The sequence below is a fragment of the Drosophila gunungcola genome, unplaced genomic scaffold (genome assembly GCF_025200985.1).
Source record: "Drosophila gunungcola strain Sukarami unplaced genomic scaffold, Dgunungcola_SK_2 000153F, whole genome shotgun sequence".
Taxonomy (NCBI): Eukaryota; Metazoa; Arthropoda; class Insecta; order Diptera; family Drosophilidae; genus Drosophila; species Drosophila gunungcola.
This window is the reverse complement of record NW_026453314.1, coordinates 79,156-89,705: the sequence shown is the minus strand read 5'-3', so window position 1 is coordinate 89,705 and position 10,550 is coordinate 79,156. Positions and strand designations below refer to the sequence as shown.

At 36.8% G+C, this 10,550-nt stretch overlaps 1 protein-coding gene across 2 annotated transcripts; it reads right to left on the bottom strand.

Annotated features, from left to right (window-relative positions):
• Positions 1–103: 103 nt before the first annotated feature.
• On the bottom strand, positions 104–10,221 carry LOC128265757 (uncharacterized). Of its 2 annotated transcripts, XM_053001965.1 has the most exons (5): positions 9,679–10,221; positions 6,091–6,272; positions 4,495–4,765; positions 1,249–2,478; positions 106–425 (listed from the first exon to the last, which is right to left on the bottom strand). In XM_053001965.1, the coding sequence occupies exons 2-5, from the start codon at positions 6,247–6,249 to the stop codon at positions 289–291; spliced, it is 1,797 nt and encodes a 598-aa protein (XP_052857925.1). In that variant the 5' UTR covers positions 6,250–6,272; positions 9,679–10,221; the 3' UTR covers positions 106–288. The 2 variants fall into 2 exon arrangements, with proteins under 2 accessions (XP_052857926.1, XP_052857925.1); XM_053001966.1 differs by lacking the exon at positions 9,679–10,221 and having other exon boundaries at positions 104–425; positions 6,087–6,223.
• Between the last annotated feature and the right edge of the window lie 329 nt (positions 10,222–10,550).

The following is a 10,550-nucleotide window of genomic DNA, read 5'->3' as shown; positions in this document are numbered from 1 at the left end:
TTGTTATTTGAATTTAATTTTTAAGCTTCAATTTTATGTTTGATTATAACGAATCTTATCAATGAACCCATTATAATGAACATACAAGATTACCCCAAAAGTATACCATCAAAAACTGGCCAAATTTTGCGTTAATTGAGCACACTTCTGGGGATACATAGAATGCAGAACGTCATTATTGTTTTGGCACATTTATTATACAAAACTTGTTCTTAAAGCTAACGAAAAAAAAATGTTGATCCTATGCTAAAATGTCTTTGAGTTGGATACCGCCATCTGAGGGCCTGCTCAGCTGTCCACCAGGCGCTGCTTGCGACGATGTCGCCGAACTAGAGCCTCCAGAGTCCAGGAAGCAGCCGCCACGAAGGACATCATGTTCAGACAGTGCAGGGTCACTGAATAGTTGTAGCGATCACGCACCAAGCCTGTTTTTATAAAGTAACATAGAAAAATTATTATTATGAAATGGGAGTAAAATGTATCTTATTTTGTAACGGAAATAAACCGATTTGATAAACTGCAAGTCAATACTTCAAAAACAATTTTATCTTTTTGAGAATATAAATTGAATACATTTTTCAATATACCATTCAAATACCATTTGTAATATCAAAATTATCAAAATTAATAAATAATTTTAAATTGTGAAGATTATATTTGTTATGTTCAAAACAATTTGTATAATTTTATTTTTTAAAATAACAAATTAACCAACACTTCTGGTCCTAACCTCTATTTTTATATTTTAATCTTTTTTAAATTGGAAAAATAGGTAAAAAATCAACATGATTCATTTTTAAAAGTTTTATGTTTCCAATTTCAAAATGATTTAGGATAATTTATCCAAACTATAAACATGAAATTTACCGTTTTTTGCGAGAACATCAATTAAATCTTTAATATAAAATTTACATTTTAGCACAATAGCGTAATGTTATATTTTGTTAATGACTTATTTATAAGACAGAATATCAAGTTGATTTTTTTAATGTGCAAAATTACATATCAAATATATTGACATCTTTTATTATTTTGATGCGCCTATGGATCTTGATAAAAAGATTAATCCTTTTAAATTTGATATAGTTATATAGTTATTTTTAAAATCAAATTCAAAGAAGATCAATTTGATCCTTTTTATGATGAAAATGATATAAAAACTCTAAGTATTTGTAAAAAGATCGCATTGAACAGCCCATAATCGCTTGATCTTTGTTCATATTTCCTGTGTGTGCCAAAACCACTCACCGACAAATGGGCCGCCGATCAGGGTGAACAGTCCGGAGATCAGGAGCTGCAGTCCCGAGGCACCGGGCAGCCGGTTGAGCGGCACGTAACCGGGTATGATCAGGGGCCAGAAGATGGTGCGCACGCCTTTGCAGAGCCCGATCCACACGAAGCTGCCGAGGATGAGGCTGTAGGAGCGCGTGCAGGCCACCACCGTGCGACCGAGGGCGATGCCCACCACGCCGATGAGGAAGAAGACCCGGTTGTCCCACGGAATCTTCTCGGTGAGGAAGGGCACCAGGAAGCGCATGGTGATGTCCAGTCCGGCCAGCAGCGACATGGCCAGCGTGATCTGCGGCGTGTCGAACCCAAAGTCAGCCAGGATGAAGGGCGTTAGGATGGAGAAGTTGAGCTCCCCAAAGTTGATTATCGTGAGTCCGGCCACCAGGTTGACGAAGGTGAAATCGCGCAGCAGGTCCAGGTCGAAAAAGGTCACCACTTTGGCCAGGAAGCTCATCTGGGGGTCGTGGAGTGGTGCCTCCACTTCGGCCTCCTTTTCCTTTTGGTTGTTATTGTGCTGACCATGCTCCTCCCTTAACTGGGCGCATCGGCAGCACAACTTGGCCTCCAGATTGGACTCCACACGCTCCCGGCGAAAGTTGTTGGGTCGCAGGAACTCCTCCGCTTCGTTTGCGTTCTGCTCCTCGCTAATGGGGCTGTGCAATCGCTGGGTCTGCTCCAGATCCTTGGAACTCGAAATGGTGCGGAATCGGATGCGGCCCGAGCTGAGGGACAGACGGGATCCGTACCAGCCGTCATTGGCCCGTGAGAGCATCGGAGTGCCGGGCTCACAGATCTCGTAGCCGGGTCGCTGGGCATCGTCGTCCTGGCACAAATATTGGCTGGAGAAGATCCCACCCGGCTCGCGCTTCTGCTGCCAGGCACAGTGGGCACACAGTGGCTCCGGCTGCTGCTCCTGGTCCGGAGGATCCTCCGGCGTACTCCTCACATGGTAGCGAACCGGCTGGTAGATCAGCGCGCAAACGAACGCATGCAACGAGATGGCCGCAAAGAGCAGAGTCGTTCCCTGCACCCCATAGATGGTCAGCATGAAGGTGACCAGATGCGGCAGGAAGATCGGACCCAGCCCTGTTATTGTCCACGAGAATCCCGCCGCTCGACGACGCTTCTGCTGGAAGTACGTGTTGATCGCCAGCGACGAGGCCGACACACTGATGCCCATTCCAAAGCCTAAGATCAAGAAAGAGGGCACGATTACATAAATTACTTTAAAATTAATGTATCAGGATTACAACGAAATCATTTTTTGTAACAATAGAATGCCTAAAACACCCTCGGAATAAAACTTTTATTGTCAGTAAGCAAATAAATTAACACTTCTATCAGAACTTCAAAAAAATTTTTTAATAAGTAAAAATAAACGAACATAAGACATCGAATATCTCAGGTTGCATTAATCCGAAAATGAAACAATAATTAACGTAATTAACAAATAAAACCATTAAAGTCAATTAATTAATTAAATCTCAATATCTCGGGTTGCATTAATCCGATTCAATTAATTTTGTAAAATTTTTTCTCCATAGCCCATGACAAAATAAATGACAAATTCTAAAAAGTGGAAAAATGTTTATATTGGAAACTTTCAGCTTGTAAAAGAACGTCTTAATTCGTGTTAATAGAAATAACGAAAAGTTTAATTAAAAGATAAAAAAAATAATCACTAAATAAATTTTGAAAATTTAAAAAATAATGGAAATTAAATATAATAAATAAAATTAAAAAATTTAAATACGTATTAAAAAATAAATCAATTAATTTGGAAAATGATGCAATGTCATAAGACAATCTTAAAGAGAAACTTTAAGCTTAGTATTTTTTAAGCTCAAGGCTTTTTATAAGGTCTTGTTGTCATTATTTACTGTCTTAGAATGTTCTCTTGTAAAAATAAGTGCTACTTTAAGAAATCTCACACCGGTCTTTTTAAGAGTTTTTTTTTTTTTGAGTTAGTGCTTTTCTGTTGCTCTTCAAGGTGTTTATTAATGACAAGACAATAGTTGCAAATTAGTTCTGAACGAGCCTAGACCTTTGAAGCTGAGATTTTTTACTTTATACTAAATAATATATATTTCCTTGCAAAATGCCTAGCGGTACAATATTAACAAGTGAAGAGCGCGGAAAAATTTCAGCATTTAAGGATTCAGGACTGTCAATTTAGCAAATATCAAAAAAAAAAATATATTAGAAGCAGATGCGTTATAAGAAATTTTTTGAAGAACCCTGCCAAACAACAGTTCGTCGAATTCTTCAGCGACGCAATCATGTAAAATTATCAAAAATGATAAAATCATCCCATCTTTTACCTCGACACAAGGATGCTCGACTTCAATTTGCCGAAAACCATCTTAGTACTAAATGGAACACGGTAAGTTAATAACTTTAAACTATGTAAACATTAACATAAACTTTTTAATTTAAGATCGTATTTTCCTGATGGCTGTAAAAAATACTGGAGAGATTTGCGAAAAGATCCCCATTTTGCGGGTATTGGAAAGCAGTCTTATACCTTTTCTTGAGGAAATTATGGAAATATCCTTCATATTCCAACCAAACGCTATTTGGTCGATTGTTCTGTGCAAACGATGGACTGGCCTTTTCGCGGACTTAAGCCCAATAGATATTATATGGGGCATCTTAGTAAGACGGGTAAATGCTAATAACCGTCAGTATATTAACACTGAAGAGCTAAAGACTTCAATTTTAGCCGAATGGGCAAGACTCGAGTCAGCCTACTAAAAAATTAGCATACTCTATGAAAAAAATATTATTTTGTCTTGCAAAATCAAATGGACTATTGACTATTAAAAAGTTTAAATCAGCCAAATAGGTATCTTACACATCAAATTTATTTACGCCTAAATTAAAATAAAAGTGAAATATGTCTTATAATTATGAAACGCACCATAATAAGTTTTTGTTGTTAGTTTTGTAAAGAATATAAATAGCTATAATATTTGTTATATTGAAATCTTCACTTCGTTATAACGATGCCATAAATACATTTTCACTTCGATATTATTATTAATAATAAAAATATTTGTAAAATTGGTAGTGTCTTATGATTTGGAAATGAACCTTATATATATGTATTAGGCTTTAATTATAATCCTAACTAAAAAGCTTTCCATAATTAAAATTTAACATTTGATATATTAAGAGTTTATCCTGAAACCATAAATAACTCACCAAACAGAAGGGCGTAGGCAACCATATAGCCCAGGAAGGTTTCACAGAAGGCGGTCAGTACGATGCCGCTCGAAATGAGAAGTGCACCGGCCATCGCCACCTGCCGAAAGGTGAACCTCCGGAACATCGGTCCATTCAGCAGACCCGTACAGGCCGATACGGCCGGATTTGTGTTGATGATGGCCGTGATCTGGGAACTGGACATGCCCAGATCTGAAAGGCGCTCCCTGAACAGGAAGCCAAACTGTTGCAGGCAGGGGTAAATGGAGAGCTGTAAAGGAAATATATATAAGTGCTTCGAAATGTGATTTTCGGACTATGGCAATAGTCTTTAATGTAGCTTAGGTCGATACTGACATGCTTTGTTTTTAAAACACTGTTGCAAACAAAATATAAATGATAATATAACAAAACAAGAAAGGAAGCAAACTTCGGCAAGCCAAAGTTCAAATACCCTTGCAGCTATTTGCAATAAAAAATTTTCTTGAAAACATTAAAATTATGACTGACTTGCGTATATGCTTAAAAACATTGAAGCTATGATGATTTGCAGCTGATTATTCGATAGTTCCTATGGCAGCTTTATGATATCGTTTTCCGATTTTAATAAAATTAAAAGCGTGATTCTGAACTGTCAAATTATAAAATAGAAAAGTTACATTTTTTATCATGCAGATAGCTTTAAAACTGAGAGACTAGTTTGCGTAGAAACGGACGGACAGACGGACATGGCTAGATCGACTCGCCTAGTGATGCTGATCAAGAATATATATACTTTTTAGGGTCGGAAATGTCTCCTTCACTGCGTTGCAAATTTCTGACTGAAATTATAATACCCTCTGCAAGGGTATAAACATCAAAGCTTCTATGTTTTTAAACATATACGAATATAAATCGAAATTTAAGTGCTTTCAAGAATATTTAAATTTTGCAATAGCTGCAAGGGTATATAAGTTTTAGATTGCCGAAGTAGCTTCATTTCTTTTGTTTTTAATGTATTTATTAACTCTTTTATTTTCGTTTATTTATTTATTCGTTCTTAAATTGTCCACATTGCATACAAACTGTCTTTATTGTAACACCTCTCAAGAGGCCTGTTGGTACTTCAAGCCAAGCATATATTCAAAATTCAATATCACACTACCTTTCCATACTATATTTCATTAAATTTTTTAAAATTAAAGAACTCATTTATGAGTTGAGCTGAAATAATGCTAGCGGTTATTTCAATTTTTTTTGTTTGCTGACAATATTTACGAGGAAATCGTTGATCAATTATGTCGTAAAACAGACATAAGTGTTAATTCAATACTTAATAATATAAAACCGATACTTTTTGTTTAATTTATATATCGAAGACTGCAGTCTAAGGCCTTATTTTTAAGCCACATAAGTTTTATTTCGATACTTTCGTGGTATCAATTTAAGAATCATATTATTGATTAATTTTTTCATACACTTTAATTTAAAATGCATGTAACAAGATCTGAACTGAAGAAACTGAACTATTTCTATGACCATTTCTTTTGGGGTTTATATAATGCTTTAACTATTTATAGATCATCAATAGAGCTCAATTGGCTGACTTTTACCTACATTGGAAATGCCAGCGGCGATGCATACGAGCCACGCCCATCCCGCGTCGGGGGCCACGAAGTCCTCGCCCAGGTCACTTTTGTCATGCTTGTTGTAGTACCGCGTCCGGGAAGGTCTGGGCATCGGCCGGGTGGTGTCCTGGTAGACCCTCTTCTCCATGGCAGCCACTCACTGAAAACGATCTAAAGGAGAATCTAAATGAGTGACAGGTTATGGTGACCCTGACGATTCAAACACGAGGACCATGTTGACCCTGACGATGCCATTGGGCAAGGAAATGGTGCCATGAAATGGGGAAATGATATGGGGGAAAATTCCATTGAAGCGCGCGTTCGTGAATGATTTACGGCAATTATAGTACTGGACTGGACGCAATACGCTAACGATCACTTGTCCGCAATTAACCGCATACGGGCTATGAAGATGCGGCCAAAGCAAAGCGAAGTTCGCCGGCATAGTGATGTAGTAGTAGTACCACTACATAGTGTTGTTGCCAGCGGACAGCGGTCGGATGACGACCAGAGCCGGGTTCACGGCTGAATGCCAAGAATTGCGAAATCTCCGGCTCTCTTCACCTGCGGCTTTCTTATCAGCAGCACCGTCATGTGACAGATTCCGACCCAGAGACGCAAACCAAATCAAAAGTTAGCGCGCAAATTGTGAATCATGTTATTGTCCTCTATGGTTTATGCACAGAAAAAAGTTTTTTCAGTTAAATCAACGAAACAACATTTTTGATCCTTGTATATTGCTTGTTCAATTTTGTACTGCATTGACGTTTGAATTAATCACAAAAAATTGTTAACTTTTTGTATTTCTATTTTGCCTACTTTTACATACAATTTATTTATTATTTAGTTATTAAGTTGTTTAGCTAACTGTAAGTAATTATAAAGCTTGGTTGATTAAGTATGACATTTTTCCCTGTGCAGAGTGTCGCGATTCCGAAGAGCAACCCCGGCCCAAGGTCATGGGTGTCTGGGTGTCCGTCAGATGACCACTTATCAGTAGTTCGATGCTATATTCCGTAGTGCCACCGATCTGATCCCAGATCACCCTACGTTTAGCCATCAATGGCAGGCGGTGTCTCCAGATTCCGGCAGACTACGGTTTCTAGTTGCGTTGGGGTGTGCATAAAAAGCACACAATTTATGGTGAATTGGGGTGGAAAAAAATGGGGCAACAATTCAATTGGAATCTAAAGACATTCGATGGGGAGAAACCAGGCCAAAGTGATGGTTATTGATAATGAACATTACTAATCAATGCAATTAAGATTGGAGCTTAATACTTAAGAAAATAAGGTAAATAAAAACGAGAACGAATTGTTCTTTCGTCGTCACTAATCAATTATGAGAGCTGAGGTACGTAAAAATCCGATAATAAATTCAACTGATAGCAAAAAAGGTCTAGGGCAATTAAAAAGGGAATGAATGACGAATCAATAAAACTAAAGATTTCATTTAGCGACAGTTAAGGTGCTTAAAAATGTGATAACAAACTCAACGGTTATCAAATTCGGTCTGGACAGCAATTACTATTAATACAACACAATTAAAAAAAATTTAATTTAGAGTAATTTGTTTTAAAATATTCAACAATGTGTTAAAACTCTGATAACAAACTCAACTGATAGCAAATACGGTCTTGACAACTAGTTTGATCAATGCAATCCAATACAATCGGGAGAATAATTGAAATTGAGTATACAAAATTTTAAAACACACCTCTAATAATTGTTTTGTGTCAATCATTTTAGATTTATTAAGGCAACTTTTTAATTAACCCAATTAGCATGCCTACAAATTTTACCTCAAATGAGCGGCGGAATCGATGCTAACAAGATGTTTAAAAAAATGTTTGAGTAAAGTTTACAGTTTTTCAGTTAGTAATCTGTAACGTTATATACTATATGCTGCATTATATAGTTCGTAATTTCTATGCAACAATGCTGCCAACACGTTTTCACAATCGAACGGATAGTTGAAAGTACATACTTTTGCATTTTTGGTAATTATTGCAGTGCAGTTAAAATTTCCTTAAGTCGTTGCCTTGAAGTTACAGAAAAATGGCATTTGCACGTTGCTCGTAACTCATTTGACAATTTTGTCAAAATTTAATTACAGATTAACTAATTTTGTAGACCAATTTTTAATAGGCAAAAATATTGCTTTGCCCATAATTAAGAGAAAATATTTGTTAGCTATTTATATACGTCTTATCCAAATCTCTGTGGGTTAAATTTTCCCTATGCTGGGGTCTTTTGCCAATAAGCTTCGAAAAGCTAATCACCACCAAGCTCTTCGTTCACTCAAGTTGATAGAAAACAATTGGCACAGCCCTAGATACAGATACTGATCAAGATAAGCAAAGCCCAGTGGCTGTGGATCCATCGATAGTGGTGGATAGTGATAAGATTGCGATGACGACCGGTTACATGAATCCGGGCAGTTTGGCTCCTTCTGGCCCTCAACTCAAAGCCAAATATTTTGCTAACAGCTGTGCTTCCAGATAGCCAACGATTAGGTTACTGACGTTCCCGCCACTGACTAATTTATAATTATATTAAAAATGTCAATGATAAGGAGCTACTGATGTATTTTTTTATATATGAAAAAGTCGATAAAAAGGCGAGGGCTTTTATTGGTTTTTTATTATTTGCCATTCCAGCACAGCAGGTTTAATTAACTAAGTATATTAATAATAACTAGAGAAATTGTGACTACTCCTTGATAAATAAGAGTTTGCTCGTCGCATTGGGATAATTTACAAATAAAAAATATTAATATTAATAGCTTTAAATAAATAAATAAACAATAATAATGACCTATATTTTCATCCAAAGGATTCCAGTGTAAAACGATTTATATTTTAGCATTAAAAAGTAAAAATATGTATTTTTAAGATCATTGCTTTTGTTAATTTTAACGTTTATTTCGGTCAATTTTAACATGAGTAATGCAATATTAGTCCGGCAGGTATATATAAAACCTTTTGGATTTTGCTAAAAAGTATCTTAATATACATATATTCAAAGATACTATTTCTCCACTAATAAGAAAAACTCAATTTATATATTTCTAGCTTTGATTTTCATCCATTGCTGTTTTTAGTCATTTTAAATATGAGTATATTAAAAGTTTTTGATTTAAGCCCTATTTAACTGAAAAAAAAAGAATTTAAATCTAATATTTTGAACATTATTTAAAGTATTTTAAATATTTTATTATTAAATACAAAATGTTGAATTCAATAGTCAGATATTTATTTGCACTATTCCATTTTGTTATTAGTGTACGAAGGAATACAAATTGGTTCCGGATATTGAATTATTTCTTTGACTGAGGGGCTGGGTTAAAACATTTTTATAATAAATTGGCTTTACTTGTTTTTGTTTTCGTTTTGTTTTTGTAAAATGTAAACGAGGCCGTTGTAATCGGGGGGAATCAATCAGGTGTTGTGAACATCTTGCTGATAGCAAGGCGGATGAACTCGTGCGAGGTGTGTGATGGGAACGTGTCGCACCCACAATCCCAATCCCAATCCCAATACCAATTTGTATTGCCCGTTTCCCGCCCACTTACATACCTCTATTTTATGCCCCGAATGGTATCCGTATAGTATCTCCTTGGCAAGCTCGCAAATTGGCAGCACAGTACTTCCTGCGTTGGCTTTTATTTTGGGTTAAGTGTTGCTGCCGCTGCTGTTATTTATTTTTATACACTCCGAGATGCACTGACTCACTCACTCACTCACTCACTCACTGACCATCTGACTGACTGGCCTGCATTTAATTGAGAAACAAATCGCGGACTTTGGGCCAAGTTCAAGGCTGCTGAGGAGGATGCGTTTGGAGGCCACTTCTTGGCTAAGCTATAGATCCCGAAACCGAAACCAAAACCGAAACCGAAACCGATTCAAAAACTCATTGCACAAGTGCTCCTCGATTCGTAAACGCGGTGCTCGGAATCGCTGCCATTGCCGCCAGCTGCGGAAATCAACTAAGCACTAAGCACTAAGCACTAAGCACTAAGCACTGAACACTAAACACCAAACCGAATCTGAACAGAGCAGAATCGCTGTGAGAATGAAAAGATCGGATCGACTAGCGCCAATCGATCGGCACTACGTCCACGTAATAGCAGAGCATTTCGCTGTTGATTTTAACAGAACTGCTCGCAAAATCGAGAATCGAGATGAGGCATGAGGATCGAGATGGGCCACCCTCGAAATGGTTCTGCTCTACTATATTTAACCGAAATAACCGAAATAAAACTATTTGGTTGTCAAACGTTCCATTCAAATTTCGATTTGACCATCCAACGTGTTGACGTGTGGTTTATCTATGTTTCGATTGACATTGGAAGCCTAAAAGTGGGCAGCACATAGTATTTGTAATTTGATTGGGTCCTATCAATACACTCGTACATACTTTATCCAATTTGATTTATTGTAAAGAT